Source organism: Equus caballus, chromosome 28 (assembly GCF_041296265.1).
Source record: "Equus caballus isolate H_3958 breed thoroughbred chromosome 28, TB-T2T, whole genome shotgun sequence".
NCBI classification, from domain to species: Eukaryota; Metazoa; Chordata; class Mammalia; order Perissodactyla; family Equidae; genus Equus; species Equus caballus.
The window spans coordinates 13,254,054-13,279,096 of record NC_091711.1 but is presented as its reverse complement, the minus strand read 5'-3'; the positions used below and the strand labels follow the sequence as shown (position 1 = coordinate 13,279,096).

Genomic DNA, 25,043 nt, shown 5'->3' with positions numbered 1-25,043 from the left:
AAAGAAGAGTCACATATTAAGATATTTAGCTCATAAACATTCAGAAAACTCCATCTTCTCCACTCTCTACAGAAAGAATTTTATATATATTTTGGTTTTTTATTGTCTATCATGTAAACAATTTGCTATGCTTAAGCACAAATGGTTAATTACAAATCATAGCTTCTTATCTGGAGAGATTTCATTTAAGTCAAAAAGTTCATGTTATCCATACAAGCATGACAATATCCTGAATTAATTCATTACTATCTGTTTTCAGAAATAATTTGCTATTGTACAACAGAGTTAGTTATTCTAATCATATCATAGTCCAAAAAGTTGTCTCGCAAAGTTTTCTAATTTCTATTTATAGTAAACTATGAACATAACTTTCTATATATTTCTATATATAAATATATATATTTCTGTATATAAAATGTTAATCTTGCATTCCATGTAACAATATAATTTCTTTTCAATATTTTCCTACCTTTTCGTGGAAGGCAAGATTTCTTCCTTCATTAAGCTGTCACTGGATATCGAGATAATGTACCCATCCAGAAGACTTCTAGCTGAAGGCCAGCTAACAGTCACTGCATTTGAGTTTCTACTATGGTTCATAAATTCAACTGCACTTGGGGCTATATCATTTAAAACATACACAGAAAATAACATTTTCTACCACACAAGCACCTGCTTTAAAACAGCTCTGACACACTCTCAGGAGTTGACTTTCTGCAAACTCTGAGGGTAACCCAAACATTCCTTTTATTCTTCCTGGTAGAAACGAGAATTTAAAAGTTAAGAGAGAGAAAAAAAGAAGCAAAAATCATTTTAAACTTGGAAATGAAGCCGATGTGTATCCCAGTAGCACTGTACTCAACATTTGCTTTACCTCTAAAATATAGGAAGAGCTTACATCTTAGTCTTGCACAACCACCAATCTCAGAAATATTTAATGATTTTTAGGATTCATTCTAATTAAATACCAAATGGTGACAAGGTTAATCAGAAGGAAAGTTAATTGCAAGCTAAATATGAAATGCTTTTTTTCTTTCCTGAGGGAAAAAAGTTAAACTAAATAGTGTATAATATATGCTTGTTTCCTCGTCAAAATTCCTCCACGTATAAGAAAGGAACAAAATTGCCAAGACTTCTCTCTCAGTTCTGTTCTTTGTTATTACAGTAAAAGAATACTAGACACGATCACTTTCTAAATATATAAATTAATATTCCTAGACGATCAGTGTCAAAAATAACTAAAATAGTTGTTTTAGTAGAACAGTTAACTTAGATATGAAACCATGCATTTTGCATACATCCTTCCCAGTCATCCCTTATTTCTTACGACTACCATGGAATCATCACCATCTGCCATGGAGAGTCAGTCACTAACGCTGGGGAAATGGCATTTCATTGCCTGCTTAACTGAACAATGGAGAAATTAAATCACAAATGGAGATTCTGGCGAGACCCCAGGCAATTAGCCAACTCTGCTGTCTGGCAATACACACACAAAAGAGGTTGTGCTAACCCAGAAAAGGGAAAGCAGGAAAAGAGACAAGAGATGACACTGCCTGCTCACAAAGAAAATCTGGAAAGAATAAAGTATTTACCAAATCTTCCCTAAAAGAACCAAATAAATATGTGAACATTGAATAACACATAAGTGCTTACACAGGCTGTACCTGTCTGTATTTCTTTTGTGTTAGGAGTACTATCTTTAAAACCTTCTTTTTCAGTGCGAATTGAAAAGGTGTACACTGTGGCAGGATCCAGGTTGGAGAACGTTGCTGTTTCTTGAACTACCTTCTGGACCTATCAATCCGAAAGAAGAAATTAGCAACTGTTTGTTTAAGAAATATTCCACAATTGAACACAAGCAAAAAAGTCTGGAGTTATTTAATTTCACTGTTATCTAACATGAGAATGCAGTAATGTTGGATTCAGCATGAAAGATTCAAGATGAATTCCTCCCAGAGCCCGGATAACGTACCGTGAAAGCAGCGGCACAGCTTATGCATGTTACTTCATAATGCTGGAAATTCCCATCAGCTCGATTCCAGAGAATTTCTATGGAAGAGTCTGTAACTTTGCCCTCAAGGATATTTGATGGAGCTTCTAGACCTACCCAAAACACACAACACAGTTAATTCTTCTTGGATGTTTTCTAACTTGGGTTTTTCTTTTAATTTATCCCTTTAAAGGGGAAAAAAAGCACAATGTGAAAAAAGAACAGTAAAATTTATTCATCAATTATCTCTCCATCCTAATTAAAAATAGTTGTTTATACATATAATGACAGTTTATAAAGTATGATAATCAGTTGCAATCCTCAGTCTGCAAATACATCACAGGCAGCAAATTTTGCCGTTGCAGTGAAAACCACATGGGAATGAATTCACAGGAGACAATGCACAATATTCGAAGGAGGAAAAAGAGATTAAAGCTTTTTGAAACTATTAGGATAAACTGAAAAAAACAGAGAAAAATTTAGAAGTCTAGACAAAGAAGTAAAACAATCCTTTTTGTATAAAGTATTGTTGAAACTATAAACAAATTTTATCTGATGAGCTTTAAGGATTATTTTTCCCATTTTAAAGATCTCATCTAGCATAAAGGAAAAAATTATTTCAGAAAAACAAAACAAATGGCAACTTAAGACTATCATCTTATCTATTGATATATTTTGCTGATTGACATCACAATATTGATATATTTAGATGATCAAGTAGTAATTATTTTTATTTTTATTTTTTTTGAGGAATATTAGCCCTGAGCTAACATCTGTCACCAATCCTCCTCTTTTTGCTGAGGAAGACTGGTCTTGAGCTAACATCCGTGTCCATCTTCCTCTACTTTATGTGTGCGACAGCATGGCTCAACAAGCGGTGCGTAGGTCCGCACCCAGGATCCACGTGGCAAACCCCGGGCCGCGGAAGTGGAAAGTGAGAACTTCACGGCTGCGCCACTGGGCTGTACCAAGTACTGATTATGTTTAAAGACAAGAGCTATCAAACAGACCACTCCCACAGTGATTTATAATATAAGGAAGAGAGGCAGAGAATACAGATATGAAGTATATAAAAATTGCAAGCAAAAATAAAATATGAACATTTATTGAGCTCATTATAAATATGTTAAAATGCTATTGGAATAGTGTGATTTGTGACAGCAGTTTGGGAATATTTTATGGAAAAGTTGAGTTTAAATTAATGGAAGGATTACAGTCTGGGAGGAAGCAGACACATGGTGGTATAACGATATATGTGAAGATTTATAGACAGAAAGAGCATATCATGAAGAACCTGGACCTGTTACAGACCGAATTACAATAGTCCCCCCTTATCCACAGGGGTTATGTTCCAAGACCCCCAGTGGATGCCTGAAACCGCAGACAGTACCGAACCCTATGCAGACTATATTTTTTTTCCTATACAAAACGTATTTGAGGTGTGAGAGCAAAACTAGCATGAATTTCTTTTTCCTTCTTCCCAATTTCATGGGTAGAAGATTCATTCTTACTGTAGATCTTAGCAATCTTAGCATACAATTTTTTTCTTTCCTTATTAAGTCGAGAACTTTCACCTTTTTGCTTAAAGGAAGCACTTTCTGGCTTCAGTTTGGCATATCCAAATTGCCAGCACTCCTACTCTTGCACTTCGGGGCCATTATTAAGTAAAATGACAGTTGCTTGAACACAAGCACTGCAAAACAATGACAGTCTATCTGATAGTCCGTTGAGATAGCTACAAAGTGACTAGCCACTGGGTAGTGTATGCTCTACGCACATGCTGGACCAAGCGATGATTCACATCCTAGTGGGATGGAGTAGGATGGTGCGAGATTTCATCGTGATACCAGAATGGCACCTAATTTAAAACATATGCATTATTTATTTCTGGAACTTTCCATGTAATATTTTTGGACCGTGATTGACCTCAAGTAACTGAAACTGTGAAAAGCAAAACTGCAGATAAGGGAGGACCACCGTACAATGTTTTAAGGACTCCCTGTGATTTTTGTGTGGTATTTACTACTCTGTGCCATTCATTTCTATAGCTACTAGAGGAATATCAGATAAATTTCATATATCCCAAATGTTCAAAATTAATATTTGTAGAATTTTTGAGTTACTTAAAGAAAAGATAAATCAAAATCAATATGAATCTCAAAATATAAGTATTAGCATGAACACATTTATATTAATTTTAAATATTCAAAGAGGTAAGGAAAATATACACTAGTTCTTTCCAGACAAACGGCAGCATGGGGAGAGCATGCACACACTTAGACTGTGTGCTTTGAGAGATACTATCAGGGCTCCTAGACTCAAAAAATATAATCTAGTTCTTATAATCTGCCTAAAATTACTCACATTCCTCACTCTTGGATGAAGTCATTGAAAGTTCTGTTTACCATGCAGGTATGCTTTTGTTAATCGATAGATTAAAAAAAATTCATGACCTCAGTTTTACACAAGGTTGGCGCTATCTGTATACTTAGGCAATAAAAGCTCAGGCCCGGTAGTGACGTATTTGCAATTATTGTAAAATATCTTTGAAAACAATTGCATTGAAGTGAATTTAGCCTACTAATTTGAAATGGTACACAAAATCAAAACCAAGAAAAAGCTTATGCAAGTCCTAACATACTTACATGTTTTTACTGCAGGCACATAATACATATTACTTAATTTAGTTCCACTGATGACGGAAACAAAGAAGTTATATTCTGTTCCTGGAGTTAACTTGTCAACAGTAAATTTATTGTCACCCTGTAAAGGCATGGTTACATTTGGCCCTCCTTCAACTGCGATATGTACGCCATCAAACACTCCGATATCAGGCATTTGAACAAATAAGATGACAGAGGTACTATGACTTTCATAAGGGATAACAATTTGAGCTGGTTTGGGCTCTGAAAGATAAAAAGAGATTTATAATGAGTGATTTTTTAAAAATTTCAATCATATTTCTCTGTATTTTGTCTAGCAAGTTCTAGAATTTGTGAAAACATTAAATGCTTATGCATTAAACTTTTGTTTACTATGTCAGTGTTAGAGAAATAAGATGGATATTTTGACATATGATGTATTGGAAGTATATAACTTTCATTTTTTGATTTTCAATAGTCTAAAATATCATAAGAATTGGAGATTTTCCAATTTTTTACCTTTTTATCTATTTATCAAGAAAGTATTTTTGAGAACCTATGTACTAAGGTGAGTATGCAAATAAAGTAAATAAAGCTAAGTTCCTGCTTTCAAGCAGTTCCCAATCTCAGGAAAGAGATGCACAGATCACTAACTAGAATCCCACACGCTTAGAGCTGAGCAGGTGGTACAAACAAAAAGTTGTTGAGACTAGAGAAGGAAATCAACGATTCTAGCAGAGATAATTGGGGAAGGCTTTCCAGAGTCAACATTGATATTTTATCTGTCTTAAAAGACAGAACAAGTTTACCAGAAAGAGTGCATGTAAGGAGGGAGAGGTAGTGAGGAGGGGATTCCAGGCAGAGAAAAGCATAAACAAAGCACGGAAGTGAAACAGGGCATCAGTATGTGTTCAGGGAAGACCAAGTTCTTTTGGCTGTTTACTCACAGGGCAAGTTACTAGTCACTAGTTTTTGGCAACTAGTTAGTAGTCTTTGGCAAGTTACTTTGTCACTCTGTGCCTTGGTTTTCTCACCTGTAAAATGTGAAGGAGATTAGTATCTACTTTGCAGTGTCACTGTGATGATTAAATGAGAGAATGTGTTTATACCTAAAGTGCTTAGAGCAGCGCCTGGCACACGGCAGGTGCTCAGGGTGGTTAAAGCATGCGGCGTGAGGAAGGGGACCGGGCACAGAAGGGCCACCTCTGAGGCTGGACCCTGAGAGAGGCTTCACATGCCACGCTACGGACATCAGATTTCTTCCTGTAGGCACAGGGATTCTGAGCAGACAGTCATTTCATTTTTAGGAACGCAGTTCTGGCAACAGTTTGGAGGAAGGATCTGTTTACATGTCGCACTCTCCCTGACCTCTCTCCAAGAGCTTTATCATCCCTCAGTCCTCTACTGTGCTGTTTAGAGCAGATCTGAAGTTTTAGACAATTTCCATTCACGTTATTTTTCCCTCAGGTCAATTTTAATTTTGATTCTATCTGTGGACTATTGGGATACCATCCAATATGTCCTTAGGTCTATATTTCTTCTAAGTGGATATCTTCTTCTAAAATAGACATTCGGAAAAAAATATTTTTTCCTCCAGAGAATCATTAGATGGCCTTCCTTTTCCAGTTTTATTGGTGTCATCTGCTTTGATGCAGTGAAACTTAGGTTCTAAGTTACTGTTAAATATTTGATTCGGCCACTTTGCCCAGAGCCAGTACTGTCTAAAAGGATTTAAACACACACCTATAATTTGCATTATAGAACATAAAATCCATGCAATATCTTCATCAATTCATTCAACAACTCTCTTGCCTTTTCTATTCTTGATGGTTATGAGGAAATTTCCAATATACTAACCATAACAAATTCAATATGATATACTACTGGGTTTCAAGGCACTTTTACCATGTTTTTTCTTTTCCAGTTGTGTTATCTTAACTTTTCTTCTTCTGTCATCACTAATCTTTTTTGTGGGTTTCCTCTTTAAATTCCTCACAGCTCTCTTCAGTTACAAAGCTTTTATGGTAAGTATGGCTTTCCCAAGATTAGTGTGACATACCACAAGTATCCTATCCATCTGAATCTGTGGGCAATGATCTGTGAAAGCTTCTAAACGTGCCTTGAGCAGAAATTAAAAGACCCGGGGATTGGAAATGAGTGACCAGTGTAGTCACGGAAATGATTCAGTTCCATGTCCTTGGGCGCTGAAGACATTTTCTAAGGAGAGACAATGCTTTAAATAGACATGGTTTACTTTAGGTTTTAAAAGTATCTAGAGTCAGCGACATTCCCTCCAGTGGGTAATTGTGGGGTTTTCCATCAATTCCACTTGTCGGGGGAAATGGGGCCAATGGTGTTAATGTATGACAAGTTAAAGTAGAGAGTCACCAAGACTGGAAGGTGTAGAATAGGACAAAGTTATTCTTTCCCTTCAAAACTATACCCTGAACCTCTGGAAACTCAAGTGGGAGAAGATTTCACTTAAAAAAACAAAGAAAGATATTGCCATATTCTGGAAACTTCTGATGGGTCTCTGTCTCTGTGACATGACCTCCATCTTTACCCGTTTTCCTGAAAAACCTCTTTCAAAAGAAGTGGTAGCAATGGGGGCTGTATGAGGTTTTTTCAACATGAGACAAACTGAACTAGGTCAAATTCAAAGGCTTTTATTACAGGCAAGGTAGAATGAGATCTCAGGGATGCCCACTATATCTTAAAATTTATTCTGCTATACAAAGAGGAAAAAAGAAAATTCAAACACCAGTTCTCATACAGCTCCTCTTCTCTCAAAAAAACTTGGGTATAATTAATTCCTCCAACTAAAAGAGACCTCACAGACAGCTGAAACAGCTTTCCTTCCTGCTACGGATGCTCATAGCTCCTCAAGGCCACCCCTCTGCTCCTGTTGAGAAAAATCATAAGAACATTCTCATTGCTGACTTGGTGTCTGAGTCCTTAAATTATATTAACTTCACAAAGTAGATAAAATTATTATCATTCCCATTTTAGAGAGAAGAAACTCAGGACCAAAATGGTTGAGTGACTTTCCAAAGGATGTAAACTGATCACTGTGGAGCTGGAATTCTAACCCAGGTAACCCCGTTCCAAGGTCTGTGCTCGTAAGCACTGCCTTTTCCCAAAGGCACATTTTATGGTTCAGGTGCACAATAACAATGAGAGATCGACTTTTCCTAGTTATTTTTGGGATATTTAGAGAGAGACAGAGAGAGAAACTTCAAAGGGGAAAGGGAAATAAGTGAATGTGCAAAATTTATTTCTTCTACATGTCTGTAACAGCTCATCAAAAGGCAAATGTCCTCCACGCTTGACTATCTCAAAGTGTACAGAGGAAAGAGAAATAGGGCATAGTAAATAATAGTTATCAACAAATATTTGTTGAAAGAATGCATGGAAAGAATTAATTTCTACCTATGCACCTTTGGATAGGTTAATATTTGCTTTATCATCTTGACATAAGTAAAAATGATGAATGATAAATAATCTGGTGATGCCAAAAGTGATTATCAAGCTTAAGAACTGAATAGAAAGGCCAATAGGATTATAAGAAATAGTGGAGTACTTGAAGGAACTAGAGATAATTCACCAGAAGGAAAGAAAATATAGACACCAGGAATACCTAAGGGATGTTTCCAAGCATTTGATGGCCTTTCATGTGAATTGGGGAGTAGATTTGCTCTGTGAAACCCTAGGGAACAGATGTGGCTTCATAATAAAGGAAAATTACAGGGATGCATTACAACATCAGAGGAATTGGCAAGAAGATCTCTGTCCTAACTTCAAGCCCCCAAATTCTGTTATTCTTCCTAGACTTTATATGTTAATATTATTTACATGTTAATCCATGTTAGATAGTGATTTTACAAATAAGTACTTGAATTAAACAGAGTGAAGAACTGAATTTACACCTGTAGATACAGAGCTGAATAAGATTTCAAGAGAGCTCACTATCTGGAAAGGCAGGCAAAAATTGTGTATTTTAGATGGCAGATGGGTTGAAATATGCTGAGTTCCCTAGAGTCAAAGAACAGGACTTTAGAACTGGAAGTCAATTTAAAAATGTATTCAATGATCTACATTTTCAGAGAGAAAACTTAGGCACTGAGACAATATGAGGACACTCTAACCTCATGCTGATAATAACTGGTAGATCTAAGACTGCAGTTCATTTTCCATGCATTCATTTAAACTTTAGTACTTCTGTTGTGCCAGTAAATATTTGTTGGGTTGTTTAATAGGCATGAAATAATTTTTTTCAGCAATATCTTTCTTAGTTGTTTCCTTTTCCATAACTGCTTCCTTTGATAATTATCTTTAAGTATATTTTCTTAGAAATTTAAGTATAGAAGTGCCATATACAAATTCAGTTTTAGTCTTTGGAGGATAAAACAAGAAGATTCGATGCTGGTTGAGTGTGGACACTGCTGGTACATGGATTTTTGGACCCATTTATTTTTCCCAGCAGGCTGCCCTTATTGTTCGCCAAAAGGCCTGTGAACTCCAATGTTCTTTCCTTTCTCAGCGTTACCAAAATCCACCCAAATTGCTTAAGTCAAAACCTTAGGTTTCTCCCTTCCTTTATTCATCAGAAACCTCTTGCCTCAAAGCTTGGACCTCCTACAGCCATGATATAAAATGTATCTGCTACTCTCCATCTGCACGTCCCCATCTTGTCCACCATAATCTTTTGCCTAGATTCTGCAACATCCTTCTACCTGGTTTCCTTGTCCCTTTACACATCATCCTTTGCACATAGCCATGGGGAAGTTTTTGTAACATAGGTCACATTGTTGCTCTCCTGCATAAAACTCTCAATGACTTCCACCTGCCCTCAGAACAAACTCAAAAGCATAGCCTGAAAGCTTCATGTGACCTGAGCCTTGAATACTTCTCCGATATCATTTCTTACTGCGCTTCTCCCTCTTCAGTAGACACGACACATTCTGGCCTCTTTGTTCTCAGGTACACAGAGCTTTTTCCTGTTTTACCGTCTTTATGCTGGCTGTTCACGCCTGCAGTACCCTTCCTCCACCTTATTCCACCCTGGCTCCTTCATAAGAAGGAGGCGTCTATTCAGATGTAACTCCTTCTATCACAGCCCATCTAGAGCAGAACCCTCCCTCCCTCTTCAATTCCTCGCTATCATATCACTTTTTTTCCCTTCCTAATGTTTATCAGTTTATAAATATCTATCAATATTACTTCATTTATTTACTTTTAATTTCTTCTTTCTTTCTCCCTCTTCAATAGACTTTCAATGATACTCACTGCATGAATTAATTTTATTTGAGAAAGAGTATAGAAATTTTTTGTTTATTTGGTCCTAAACCTTTTTTATGCCATCAGTATTTCCTTTCATGTGCTTCAGTATGCCTTTGTTGATGCAATAATAATTACAAACACTTACATAGGTACGTGTCAGGCACTGTTCTAAGTCCTTACATTTATGAAATCAGCTATTCTCAGGACAACCCATGAAATACACATTATTTTCTCCCACTTTACAAATGTAGAAACTGAGGCATAAACAGGTTGAGCATATTGCCCAGGGTTACTGAAACAGTTGAACCTAGATGCAAACCTAGGTAGTGTGGCTTTAGGATCAAGTTCTTAATCATAAACAATGCTGCCTTCATACAAGCATGAAGCATTTTCAGGAGAAAAGGGATGCAAATTGCTCCAGGTCCTGAGGCACACCAACAATCTACTCTGGTAAAACTTGTTACAAGGGGTCTATCAGGAACTATTTTACAATACCCCAAATCAGCAAACATCTGTTAAAAATGAGAAGTATTTGATTCTCACTTAGAGTTTGTTGAAGAGTTACCAGCTCACTCAAGTTCCCATTCATCACTGTTGCCACTCCAATGTCATATGTCATCCCAGGGATTAAATTATCAATCTTGAATCTATTAGCATCCTTTACAAAAAGCTTGATGACTTCTCTTGTATCTGATATGGATTTGACTTGAATGTAGACCTCATGGCCATCTTGTGGGGGTTCCCACTGAATTATTATACTGTTCTCTCCCACATCTTCAGGTTTAGCATAAACTTTCTGGGGTGGGTTAATACCTTAGAGAAACAGATAGACACACATATCTTAGTTTAGTGTTAGCATTACTCATGCTACTGAATAAAAACATCTCAAGTCAATATTAACTAACATTTAAAGTAAATTGTATTACCTTGTATCACCATGTCTTGAAAAGGACTCAATTTAGGAGAAAAATTTGTCTTGTGATTACCACACAAGATTTACCAATATGATTAAGCACAAACATTACACATAAAGAGAAAATAGAAAGTGTTTAGCAAATTCTTCAGAGTCTTAAGAGTTTCATCAGAGTAATATTCCAATTATGGCGATTACTCATCCTTTATCAAATATACAGGTGTACCTACTATGTACCAGGAACTCTCTTAGGCATGTAGAGACATCAATAAAAAATAAAAAAGTTCTGCCTTATGGAGTTTATATTCTATTGGGTGGAAATAAACAATACATATAACAATCATGCAAGTTACACAGTATGTTAGATATGGTAAGTACCAAGGAAAAAAGAAAAATAAACCAAGATTAGGGAGATCAGGGGTGAGGTGGCTTTAGGGAGGAAGTTATGGTATTAAATATGGAATTCAGGGCAAGGTGTCTTTGAAAAGATGAGATTTTGAACAAAACACTTGAAGCAAGTGAGGAAGTTAGACATGCAGATTTCTGGAAGAAGAGTATTCCAGGCAGAAAAGAACAGCTAAAGTAAGCGTCCTCCAGTGGGTGTCTACTTGGCATCTCCAAGCACGAAAGAAAGCCAGAGTGAAGGAAGGTGAGAGTATCGGGATGAGGCTGGGGGATAGAGAGCCGGATCATGCCAGGCTCCGAAGGCTTATCTTTGAATAAACAGGTTGCAACTACAGGGTTCTACGCTGAGGCAGGATCTTTCCTAAATTGTAAAGACTCACTTGTGTTGTTATGTTAACAACAGACTATACAGAGGGTCAATGGTAGAAATAGGGAGGCAAACCCAGAAATCTTGGCAAGAGAGAGTGGTGGCCTGGATGACCATAGCCCTAAGGGATGTAGGGACAAGAATTGAGATTCTGGATTTATTTCAAAGACAGAATCAACAGAATTTCCTGACAGGTTGTGTGTAGGTTGTGAGAGAAACAGAATAGTCAAGGATACCTTCAAGGCTTTTGACCTAAACAACTGGATGAATGAAATGGCCGTGAATTGACATGGGGAGGGTTGTAGGTAAAGCAGATTTGGATGGAAACATCTATAGTTCGGTTTTGGCCATGTTGAATTTAAGATGTCTCGTAGATATCTAAACGAGATATATTAAGTTGGTAGTTAGACATTTAAGTCTGGAATTCAGGAGAAAGGTCTGGAATAGAGAGATAAATTTAGGTGTCATTAACATGTAGATGATTTTTAAAGTTTTGGGACTGATATTTATCATAAAGATAGTCGTAACTTTAATTATATCACCTTTCTAATTTCTGAAAGTTATGACACTTGGACATTCATTTAGAAATAAAGAGGGGCCAGCCCAGTGGTGCAGCGGTTAAGTTTGCACGTTCTGCTTTGGCGGCCCAGAGTTCGCAGTTCGGATCCTGGATGCAGACCTACACACCACTTGGCAAGCCATGCTGTGGCAAGTGTCCGACATAGAAAGTAGAGGAAGATGGGCGTGGATGTTAGCTCAGGGCCAGTCTTCCTCAGCAAAAAGAGGAGGATTGGCGGCAGATGTTAGCTCAGGGCTAATCTTCCTCAAAAAAAAAAAAAAGATGAATAAGACCTGATCTGTGCCTTCAGAAATCTTCCATATTAATGAAGCGAGATAAGTAAGTTAAAAAAAACTGTCATAATGCAGTATTATAATTGCTATTATAGAGGTTATGCACTGGAGACTATGGGAGCATAGAGAGGGATAAATTAACCCTGCCTTGGGGTGCAGGGATAGTTATAGAAGTCTTCCTGGAGGAGTGATTCACTGAGTCATGAAGGAAGAGCAGGAGTTAGCCAGGTGGGAGTGGGGAGACAGAAGGATACTGCAAGTAGAGTAGACAGCAGGTGCATAGGCAGAGAAGACAAAGACGTCTTATACCTAACACTATATCTAGCCAGAGAAGCCTAGATAGGTAGATAGATAGGTAAATAGCAGAGAGGACGCCTGCCTCACCACGGCTTGCCAAGCAGTGTGTGGGTCTGCACCCGGGATCCGAACCTGCAAACGCCAGGCTGCTGAAGCAGAATGCAAAAACTTAACTGCTGTGCCACCAGGACAGCCCTCCGTCTTATTCATCTTTGTATCCCTAGTTCTTACTGTAATTTCCGATACCAAAAAATTATTTATTCAGTGAATAATGAATTTTTAAAGAAAGACTATTGCCTCAACCTTAGGAAAGTAAAAAACACCGGATTACTAAATCCTGGGCATGCACTGCCATGTCAGCTTACAGTTAATATACATAGCAATGACCCAAAATTAAACGTGCAGACTCACAAGTACCTTTCTCCTGTCCCTCCATTAAACAAATAGGTACATCCTACGGGAGATTTTAATATAACTTCAAGATTAATGGATCTGTGAGAAATCCTCCTGGCTGCCTGTCAGTTAAAAATGAAAGCATCTTCCTGAAAGGTAAGGGGCTCAGCCGAGCGTTTACCAATTGAAGGATCTTTGTCTGAGCTCAGGGAAGAGAAAACATCCCCGATCTAGTGCCCAATTGGAAAAAAACTTTTGATCATGATTTGCAACACTGAATACGTGTATGTTAAGCATTGGCATTTCGTAAGCATTAAATAATATATTTTACCATTGTTATTACTTTCAATGAATCCCAAGTATTCACAGTAAGTATGAGAAGGTTAATTAATCTACAGCTGTGCAAGCGCAGGTTTTCCATTCCTCCACCTCAGCTCCAGGGTGTTTAATTTTAGCTGGTGAAATTTCAGTCAAAGAACTTTGCATATAGGCATGTTAAATACACACGCACAAACAACACACACATACACCCACAGGGGCATACTGTCAAAATGTGCTTAGCTATGCATTGTTTCATACGATAGTGTTTTATCTTTTCAAAGAAAATTGACATACTTAAGGGTTAAATAGAATGCTTAATTAAAAGATGGATTACTTTAATGATTACGTTCTAGACAAGGAATCAAAAACTGCTATGTGGAGGTGAGTGGAGATTAGAAACGCATTTGCGGAAGTCCTGAGACGACACTGCTCCCTAGAGGTGATCTCATCACACTGTGAGAGAAAGTAAGGAAGAACCAAGTAAAACCCATTAATGTGCACACCTATTTATTGGATCTAGTGTTATTAAAGAGAACTGGGTGAACCAATTTTCCTATGTTATGATAATTTACTTTCCAGCCAAGGCTAGGATAAGGAAGACGTCTTCTAGGAACTCTGGTAGGAACAATGAAAATGTTCAAAGAGTTCATATAAGGCTAAATGAATTTAATATTTAGAATCCACGTTTAGAATTGATTCAGCATTCAAACAAATGTTCAGCTGTGAGTATCTGTACCTATGAAGGATCAACAAAATTAAATTTCAGAAAAATAATATTTCAAAATATGTAGTTTATATTTTTTTATTAAAAGGCAAAATGTGGGGCTGCCCCATGGCCCAGAGGTTAAGTTCGGCCATGCTCCACTTCGGTGGCCCGGGTTCGGTTCTCAGGCACGGACATATATTACTCATCAGCCATGTTGTGGCGGTGACCCAAATACAGAATAGAGGAAGATTGGCACAGATGTTGGCTCAGGGTGAATCTTACTCAGGAAAAAAAAAAAAGGCAAAACGTGCCTATGCTTACCTGTAATGGCTGAAATAGGTTTCTCAAAGCAGCTTAAAGTTCCTCTTTCTGCTACACTGAATAGATATATCAGATAACGATGGAAAGATCTGAGATTTCCGATTGCTGTTGATGTATTGAGTTTTTCAACAAACATCTCTTCTGATTTATTGTTTTCAACATCCAAAATAGTCACAACATAATGGTGAAAAGATACAGGATCTGGAGGGTCCCAGCGTAAAAATATTTCTGTTGGCTTCACATGAGTAACTGTGAAATTCTGTGCTGATAATGGGCCTAAGAAATAAAAATGTCAAAAAAATGCACTGTATTAGTGATATGATTTGGCTGAATTCTCTCTCACTTCTCAGTACTTCCATAATACTCTCGCTTGAACAGAAAAGGAAAACTGGGTTTGAGTCTTGGCTCTTCCGCTTTCTAGCTCCGGTCCCTGAATAAATAACTAACTCTCTTTGAGCCTCAGTTTTCTTGGCTATAAAATGGGAATTATAGTAGTAGCTGCCTTGTGAAATTATTTTGAAGATTAGGTGAGACAAGGAATATAGAGCACTTGGCACAGTGTTTGACACAGATTATTGTTCAATCATTATTTTTATTACAAGCACCACCAAATGGCACTGATGGCACTCAGTGATCACATATCATATACATCTTTTACCTCTTCTGTCCCGTCAGACTAGAGGGCAGGGTTTCATGTTACTCCCTCTTCATTCCCATCAACACGGGAACTCAGGCAGTCATTCCCTTGCAGGAATATTTCCCCACTCCAAACCATTCCACCCAGTGCCAGCGATGTTCCTAGTTAATCCCTCCGGATTAATTTTCTTAAAACAGCACCTGGCATGTATCAGCCTCAAATGCATATCCGTTCACCACCCTCCCAACACACACATATGCACACACATTCTTCTTGAGTCTTTCTTTAGAAGCAATTTCTCAGAGGTTAAAATAAGGTCATCTGGGTTCCCATGTGGCTCTACCACTTAACAAAGCCTGTTAGTCTGGTCAGTTTACGTCACCTCTCTGAAGCTCAGTTTTCTCATTTCTATGTAGCTACTCCCAGGGTTGAGGTGAGTACTGAGTGAGATAATGCATTAAGACGGCTTTTGTAAAACGTAAAGCAAGTCTTAAAAACTACAGTCTTAATGGATTTCCATTGCTTCTAAGGCCAAGTCCAACCACATTAGACACAGGCTCCTGGCACTCCCAAATTTGGCACCACCTACCTCTCTAACTGCTTTCACTCTCGCATCTGAGGAAACCTTCTGCAGTCAGCCTGCACTATTCTTTTCCCACAAATTCCTGTCTGCACACTTTTGCCCATAACATTCTTTACTTCCTTCAAGTTTGAGTCTAAGCCTCTCCCTTCCGTGAGCCTTCCCCTGTCACCTATACTCTGAATTCTAGAAAGCATTTATTAAATGCACCACTGATTTGGAATTCAGGTTATATTTTTCTATATAGTTCTGTTTGCATTTACTTTTATTCCTTGTTAATTCTCTCCCTTGTAAGTCTCTTAAATTCCAGTACACACGTCTATCTCCCACTATTAGCACATATTAAAAATTCAGTTCTATAAAGATTTCTTGATTACTTACCATGGACCAGGAACTAGTCTAGCTGGTATTATAAGCAAATAAGATATAGTTCCTTATGGGCTTATACTTTAAGAGGAAAGCCAAACACATAAACAGATTCACTGTAATCTAAAATGGTTAAAGATACAAGTATGTCCAGGGTTTTATGAGAAAATATCAGACCTTCAGGAAATACCTGCTAATGATGATATTAAATGTTTGAAAAATTATTCTTTCAGATGTCTTGTAACTTACGTGTTTCAACAATGAATAGTGGACTTAAAGTAGTTTTTGCCTCCCCTTCATTTATTGCAAAGAGTGAAAACCTGTAAATATGGCCAGGAGACAACTGGGTAATTGCTTTTTCTGTAGTATTTGGGGGAATGCTTTCAAAATGTTGTTCTTCTTTGTGGTCTAAATAATATTTAATGATAATTTTATATCCCAGTTTCAGCCACTTATTCAAAATATTCCAACCATTCAAATTATTCCAACTAAATACAACTTCAGTTGTTCCAACATCCTTTACATAGAAGAAAAAGTCTTCCTGTAGAAATGGTGCTGAAAAAAAGATAAAAGAGATTTATTTTTAATTAGAAATTATAATTCTGTCTTTAAAATATAAGCATGAGATGCATGAATATAAAATACTAATAAAAATAATTACGTTCATATTCGCAAATATATGGCAATGGAACATAACAGAAAAATCGTGTAAAGAAATAGTTTGATCCTGTTGCATTTTGCTGTAAAATATAGCAATCCGTTTCATTCTTGGGTAGCAGTGGAAAAGAAATGATTTCATTCGTCTTAAGGCCAAAAGATGATCCATCTGTCCATATGAGATGACCTTCTTTCTGTAATAAGACGCACAAATTAAGCCAATTTAAAGGAAAAGTAAGTGTCATATCTTCAAATATGTGTATTTGAAGATTTTTATTAGTGACATCTGTATTATAAAATTTTTAAGATTAATACTTTCTAAAATTAACGATCAATCAGCTTAATATATTTTATGCAGATTTCCTTCACCATAAAGATTCTGAGCTGGAGACAGAGCTCACTTTCATTCACTCATTAGTCATGTGTCTTCAGGCAAATTGCTGAATCTCACTCTAAGCCTCTATTTTCTCATCTTTAAAATGTGTACAATAACAGATTGTTGTGAGGATTAAAGAGGCAGCGCATATGACAGGCTCAACACAATAATGCCTGGCGCGGACTCATAATTCATTAGATGTTAGTTGTTTTATTTCAAGTCATAGTAAGTTCTACGCATTAGGTGAGGTTGTTGACACCATTCTGCTCAGAGATGTGACTGGTGAATATCACCAACCTCAATTCTCACAAGTAATGAATCTATCTCTAGACAGTCATGTGACAACCCTCCTAGAAATGGGGGTAGGGGGGCCAGGAAAAGTATAAGCTTTGACAAAGATACACAGAATGTAGAACACCAAAAGTGAACCGTGGTGTAAACTATGGACTTTGAGTGATTATGATGTGTCAATACAGGTTCATCAGCTGTAACAAATGTGCCACTCTGGTAGGGGATGTTGATTATGGGGGAGGCTATGTATATGTGCAGGCAAGGGGTATATGGGAAATCTCTGTTTCTTCCCCTCAATTTTGCTGTGAACTTACAACTGCTCTAAAAAAAGAAAGAGAGAGAGAGATTGACACGGAGGAAATGAAAAAGGAACAGTGTCTGGCTTCTAAGAAGTACTCAATAAATATTTATTGAATGAATGAAGGAAGGAACAAATGAATAAACAAAGAAGGGCCGAATGAATGAACATATATAAAATAGTTTGATCACAATATATGCATTTCTTTACATTTACTGACCTTCAAATCATTAAGACCAGTCCATATTATTATTTGATTCTTTGACCTGAGAAGTGAAAATATAAAGTGTTTTTCCTCTTCATTTTTTATATCCACAAGGTGTGCAGAACTTAAGGATAACTTACAACGTTGCTGGGCTACATTCCATGGCACGCTTTCTTTACTAATTCTATAACAGTTATTTTTTAATGCTACCCATCCTTGTGAACATGAACCTACCAAAAGAAAAATGCTTTGCTAAAGATGAATTCAGTAATATAACATTATATAATTACATTTCTTGACATCTATAGAAGATAATCGTGAAAACCTCGCAGTGTTAATTGTGCACGTTCCCTATATTTTCCCCAAACCAATAAAAGTACTAAAGCTGTTATTATTCAAGTAGTAAATCCATTACTACCAAAGAAAATAGCTTTTTAAGTAGCTGTAAGAATTAATTATGCAGAATTATTGCCCACTTATAACAATTTAAACAAAAACCACAGATGTTTTTCTCCCTAAGTTATTTCAGGTTGTCCTTCCTTTCCCTTACTCTTGTACTGGGAAAGAACTTTCTAAGTATATTTCAGGTTTCTTTTTATTTTAGAGAACTAGACATAAGGCTTGCTAAAAATTCTGTTCTCTGCCACTTGACTTCAAATAGGTTTACCTTCCAGAAAAAACTAGAATGGGTGCTTAGCTTGTTTCTCCAAGACTGTATACCATAAAAAACTGAGGAAAATCTCAGCCTGTTTAGAGCGGACATTGCACTTTAACTCTTGTTGATGCTTCATCAGTGCCTCAGCCCAACATATCAGGAAGATGTGACAAGGATCTTTTGAAGAAACTGTTTTCACAGGAGAACAAGGATGGAGAGAGGGAATGCTTTAGTCACCTTACTATCTTTTTCTTACTATTCAAGTGTTTGTCTGCTTCACTGGTAAACATATATTGTGGTTCACTGATTATTCCTATAGAGAACATTAAAATGGGACTCTTAGCCCATCACAGAGTGGGTATGGCCCTCATGTGCTATCTGTGACTGACCTCTTCTCTCTCTTCCCACCATGTGGGGGAAGGAAGTAGAACGAGGAAGACACCAAAAATTGAACACACTCCCTTTCCCCTTGTAGTATTACAAATTTTGGTCACGTCTGATCAGGGATGAGTAATGGAGAAGCTTCAAATAGGATGGAAGATTGATATTTTTATATCAGATTTTAATGGACCTCTTAATGCCTGAAAATGAGACTATTCATTGATACTTGAAAGTCATCTGAAAAGCAATGGGATCCATACGAACCATTGCCAGAGTTAAAGAAAAGAGAACCCACTTGGTTCAGTTTAAAAGAAGTGGTGAAAGGTGAATAAAGTTGGTTCATACCGTTACCCTGCTAAATCCATCTTGTTCAATAAATCAAATACCAGAATGACACAGTTAGAAAAGGGGGACTATGCTGATTCATTGACAGGTAGTTTACAGTAGTTAATACTCGGCTGGATCACATTTTAAAAGAGGAATACAGCTTCCAAGTTATCTACAAAATCCATAATAAATATATTAATTAACAATGAACCAAATAGCTACATACCTGTTTCCACTTGAACATCCAGTCTCTGAAATACCTTTATAAAATCCAAGCATAACTGTTTGAATTCAAATGTAAAAGAATACAAACTGGCAGGTTTCAAACTGCCCCACTCATAAACAGTGACATTGTTTTGCATAATTTGTGAAGAATTATTAAGAGATATTGACATTGAAATGTCACCAGAAGATAGCTCACTCCAGTTAAAAGAAACACTCGTACTTGTTGCTATTGTTTTAATATTTCTAGATGAGATTCCACCTAAAAAATCAGGGAGAATAATTAGCACAGTTTTAAATAAAACTGAATGAAACACAAAGAATATTGAATTACAAAAGATTCACTGTGATGGAAAAACATTATATAACTATAAAATACTTTCTAGACTATACGGCAGTTTCTCATACACTACTTAGAATGAATGAATCAGATTACAAACCCACATTATAGCATTTTTAGAATAATCTGGATTACATGTAACATCTCTATGATACCTTTCTATTCATATTAGCACACATTCAACATCAACACTGAAAATCTTATTCTTACTTCAGTTTATAATTTCCTTTAAATTTTTAAATTTACATTACATTTAAAAAACAAAATACCACTATTCGGATTTGATTTCCGACTACCATTACATATCTGTTAATCACTGTAAAATTCAAATTATCTGGTAATAAAATTTTTTTCCCTTTATAATTAGGTGATATAGCTGAACAACATATACACGTTACTTACGGGTTTGGAATGATTTTTCACTCAAAATTTGTCCATATTTTACGGACTGTATAATGATGTAATAGTCTTCATTTTCTTCTAGTGTTATTATTGATTTTGGAAGTTTTTGTGGGTCTGTGAGAATGCTTTTGATATTCTGTAAATGAGATTTAGATGCTTAAGAAACGTTTAATAACTCTGTGTCAGATACATTAATCCCAAGTTTGACTTTTGCACATCTCTTTCATATGAAGCAGGTTTTCTGATATAGAATACAAACATATATAAAGTATTTATTTTTACATAATGATTAGTTGTTATATAATTACTCTCTGTGCACTATATAAATTATAAAAAGGAAAATACATAATCATTCTTATGAAAAAGTTAAATATTATTTTGATCAACTACTTAATGAAGATATTTCATAAAATGGAAACATTTTATATATTAATAAACAAAAGTAAGAAATTGCAATATCTGTTAAATTCCTATTTATGATGTGGCATTTAGTTACATCAAATTTACACTATGCTTACTTTTTATCAGAGCCAAAAAAAAGATGGCTTACTTTTTGAGCAAAACTATTAACAAGTTGGTATTTTAAAAAATAAAATTCAGGACTCTCTCCTTTAGGAAATTCATCCCATTCAATAAGAATTTTTGTTGTTTGTTTATTCATCGGTACATAATGAAAACTTTTTGAGATCTGAAATGGGAAAGAAAACAAATGATAAAAAATATAAATGGCTTCTTGGTTATTATTTTAGAAGCAAATTTACAAAAATGAAACCTAAAATATGCAAAATGATAATTGAAAGATATTTCAGCAATATCAATTTCTACACATGAATTAAATGACATCCATTGGATACTCTATTAACACGATTTTGAAAATAAGAAAGGCAAGTAAAATTAGAGCAAGGAAACATGTTTCTCAGACTAGGAACACCACGCTCCTGCGGTCAGGGAGGAGGAGAGACTCAAAGTCACAGGAAAAACTCAGGACACTTTCCTGGCATGTGAACTCTGTACCCTGATGATGATGCCTAAGAAAGTGAAATACTTCGCAGACATTCTTGACAATACATTTGCAATGAAAATAAGTTTGAGAGCAAAATGTTTGACTCAGTCATTTTAGAGGCTTGGTTCATTTACAGGTAAAGAAAACGCTAGCAATTGAGGTAAAATAGCTGGGCCCCAGGATCAGAGAGCCTTTCTGTTCCCCAGATGACAAAAAAAGACTTCACGATGTATTTATCAAAATACCTATGAAAACAGCCTTGAAATGCGTCACTTATACCATATCTTTTACCGAATTCTGATCTCTCCCGGCACTGATTATCCCCAAAACAACTAGTAAGCAATGAAAACAGATGCCATCTATATGCATACATTTGTGCAGCATCTAGCAAAGAAAATTTTTCTTAGGTACTAGACCCAATATTTAGTGTTATCTCTCTTCAACACACCCCTTATTTTCCAAAATGGATAGACTCAATGCACTAGCATCCTACCTATTAACTAATTATTCCAAAAAAGGGACATTAAAAAATGTCTCACCTTAACCACATATGGTAACCAGAGCAGTAGAATCATTAATTTCTCCATCTGGAAAATGAAGCATATTCAGTCAAATTAAACATGTATATTTATATTTTTAGGTTCGAAACTAAACTATTGGACATTCCTTAGGTCGTGTGTGTGTGTGCGTGTGTATCACTTTAATGTCATCTCTCTTCACTTTAGACCGACCACTCACCCAACTGAATGTTAAGGCATTAATAAGTAGGTGTTGCATAATATTCTCCACCTAATAAAACTGGAAACATCAGTACTTTCCAACAAATAACAAAATAATTTGCTTCCGGAAGCTGCCATAATTAAATACAAAGGAGGGGGTAGAAATAAAATGAACTATCAGGCAATTACACAAAATTACATTGTGTTGTGTGAAACTAACCTTAACTGGTGGAAATCTAGAATGCCTACACACTGCTACTTCGTTGGAAGCAATCCCTCACATTTTAAAACTGTACCATCGTTATGAAAAATATTTCAAAATACCGTTGGTGAAATTGAACTTAAATGGGAAAACTATTCAATATTCATTTTTAAAATGCATTGATCTACAAAGCTTGTGTAGCTTTTCCTAGGCACCTAGAGTCCCTGAGGACCTAAGAACTTAAGATATCAAGAAAAGAATAAACATCCTGTAAATAAAATATATAAATATTTCTAAAACTGAAAAACCTCATTTGAATAGTAAATAAGTCCCCAGGATCGATTTTAAAGCTCTCTAAAACCACTCCAAAGAAGGTTTCTTCCTACAAAATCCTCTTTAGTTCTTAACTAAGCAGGTGTTCACCTCGGATAAAATGCAACCCAGTTAAAAAGAAATATCTAATCATTCAACCCACAGACGCCCCCACAAACTGCACAGCTTTAACCTTGTCCGTTTTTCTCTGAAATCTGATGTGAGTGTTCTGTCCTCAGGGTTGTGGCTTTAATTTTCTCCCCCAAATCTCAGTGTAAAGTAGGATTTCGGCGGCTTGTGTGTTGCAATAAAAATGCCAAAGCGGAAAGATCGCTCTGGGCGGCCTAAGTCCAAACCCCGGCTCAGATTCAGTTCTGTCAATCACAGAGCAGGGCCCTGGGAGCACTGTGTTAGCAACAGTCCAAAGGCACCAACTTCTGACCTCTGGATACAGGACAGAGTTTAGGAGAAAGGACTGAGGTTTTAAGAATGGTTAGACTGGAGGGGAAAAGAGGAAAGAGCAGAGACTTGGAAGTCAAAGCGCGGGAGTGCACAGCGGCAGAGCTGCGGGTCCCAGGAGCCCCTCATCCCAGGAGCCCCGCATCCCGCATCCCGCATCCCGCCCTGACCCTGAGCCTGGCCGCGCCGCCGCGCTTTGCAAGTTTCGCGCGCCCGGGGCTGCGCGGGCACAGGCTCGGGAGGAGCCGAGGTGGAGCGAGAGCCGCCATCGAGCCCACCTCGCGGCCTGCCTCCGCGCGGGGTCCTCCCGGCTCCGGTCAGCGAGCCCTCGCTCTCCTCCAGCTCTCCCCGCCGCTGCTCTGGCTGGTTTCCTTCCCGCCAGCGATGCCCTCTTCCTCGATTGGGTTAATTAAGTGAAGGTCTCCATAGAAACCGTAAGCAGCTGGAAGCGAGAGGAGTGGGAGGCGAGTCCCAAAACATTGCTATGTGGAGGAGAATCACCCTGTACGTGGAAGAAGGGAGGAAAGGGTAGGGCGGTGAAGGAGAACGCGAGTGGGAAACGTTGGCATCTCAAGAACAAGAAAGCGGCTGTAAATAGCCCTGGTTGGGCACAGTTTTGACTTAAGTTCATCCGTGTGGCTCGGTATGAAGCCATATTCTTGCACTGTTAACACGTTGTGTGGTTGGTTTGCTTGTTTGCTGTCTGCGGCTCTTGATGGTATTGAGTGAACCTCCTTTCCTGAGATCTCCTCCTCAGTTAGCTTCCCTGACAGCCCTCACCTGGTTCTTCCATCTTCTTAGCCCACATCATCCTCTGGCATTTCCAAACTAAAAAATTGACTTGATTCATGGTACCTTCCTTGAGTATGGGTTATTTCGCTTTTGTGATTTCAATCATATTCAAGACGCCCAATCATTCCGTCCTGGCTCTCATTTCTTTCCAGCGCCTCGAAACGGTATTTACAGCTCCGCATTGGCCATTTCCATCTTGATGTCCCCAACAGGCAACTCAAAACCATCTTTCCAAAACTAATTCATGATCTTCCCTTGCCAGCCCTTCCTGAGCAGACGGTCGTTCACTCAGCCACCCAAACGAAATAAATTGGCAACTCTGCATCCTCAGATCCTTCCCCTCACTACCCAAAGCTAATTTGTCCTCAAAAAACGGCTTTGATTTTACTTCTAGAACATGTCTTAGGGAGAGTACTTCCTCTCAATTCCCACAGCCGTTGCTTAATTGACAACCTTAATTATCTCTCTCTGGAAAGTATGTGCCACGTTTAAGAGTCAGCACCTCAGTTCAGATCCTGTGGCTCCATTTACTGGCTGAGCAACTCTGAAAACTTGACTGTGGTCAAGAGTAAGCTTACAGAGTGCTTAGTAGAATATAAATATTTAAGAGTGATGACTAGTAATTGGTTCACTGCAATGACTGCCAATAAACTCATACTTGGACCCTGTCTCCGTGTCCGATATCCTCAGTGTCTCTGATACACTGCTGGCTAATGTGATCTTTCTGAGACACACTCATGATCATGCCTGGGGTACTTACTTAAAAGCCAGTTCTGACGTTACGTTGTACCTCTGGCCAAATTCACTTGTACAATGTACCTCTGGCCAAATTCACTTTCCAACTTTCCCTCTCTCCTCTCCTCCTTGGCAACCTAACTTACACCCTCAAGGAAATAACAGGCCATAAACATTTGCACCTCAGTTTTCCTATAGAACTCTGTTTACATTATAGCACAAAAATTTACTTTTTATGTATCTATGTCCTCAGTCAGATTACGAACTCTTGATAGCATGAGCTATGTCTTAATTCAAGCATAGTTAGAGAGATTTGAACTATATTTATGTTGTTTGGATTCCTAAGGGTCCTACATAGTTGTAGCTTTTAAAAGTGGGAAGTGTCAAGGCAATATATCACAAAATGATTTCTTTGCCAATGAATTAGCTTTTAAGCTTTGAAAAATATGATCAAATTAAAAATCCATCAAGGATGTTAACCAAATTTATTGAGGTAATTACTTCATAAAATATACCTGTATCAAATTACTTATGTTGTGTGCCTTGAACTTATACAATGTTATAAGTCAGTTATATCTCAATAAAAGTGGGAAA

General features: G+C 37.3%; 1 protein-coding gene across 1 annotated transcript; it reads right to left on the bottom strand.

The window, feature by feature from the left end:
* Positions 1 to 1,025: 1,025 nt before the first annotated feature.
* Positions 1,026 to 23,320, bottom strand: LOC138921314 (fibronectin-like). Its single transcript, XM_070254643.1, has 13 exons — positions 23,201 to 23,320; positions 21,770 to 21,817; positions 20,778 to 20,915; positions 20,228 to 20,363; positions 19,490 to 19,747; positions 17,916 to 18,130; positions 16,735 to 16,924; positions 16,323 to 16,628; positions 14,491 to 14,766; positions 10,459 to 10,728; positions 4,639 to 4,899; positions 1,976 to 2,106; positions 1,026 to 1,797 (listed from the first exon to the last, which is right to left on the bottom strand). The coding sequence occupies exons 2-13, from the start codon at positions 21,815 to 21,817 to the stop codon at positions 1,606 to 1,608; spliced, it is 2,421 nt and encodes an 806-aa protein (XP_070110744.1). The 5' UTR covers positions 23,201 to 23,320; the 3' UTR covers positions 1,026 to 1,605.
* Positions 23,321 to 25,043: the final 1,723 nt, after the last annotated feature.

Bases quoted from the DNA above. Each gene is read 5' to 3' on its own strand.
- LOC138921314 (XM_070254643.1), bottom strand. From the start codon at position 21,817: ATGGAGAAATTAATGATTCTACTGCTCTGGTTACCATATGTGGTTAAG. The intron at 18,131-19,489 runs GTATGTAGCTAT...TTCTTTTGGTAG, and splicing joins GGATGTTCAAGTGGAAACAG to GTTCATGTTCACAAGGATGG. The intron at 1,798-1,975 runs GTACGTTATCCG...TCGGATTGATAG, and splicing joins GCTGTGCCGCTGCTTTCACG to GTCCAGAAGGTAGTTCAAGA.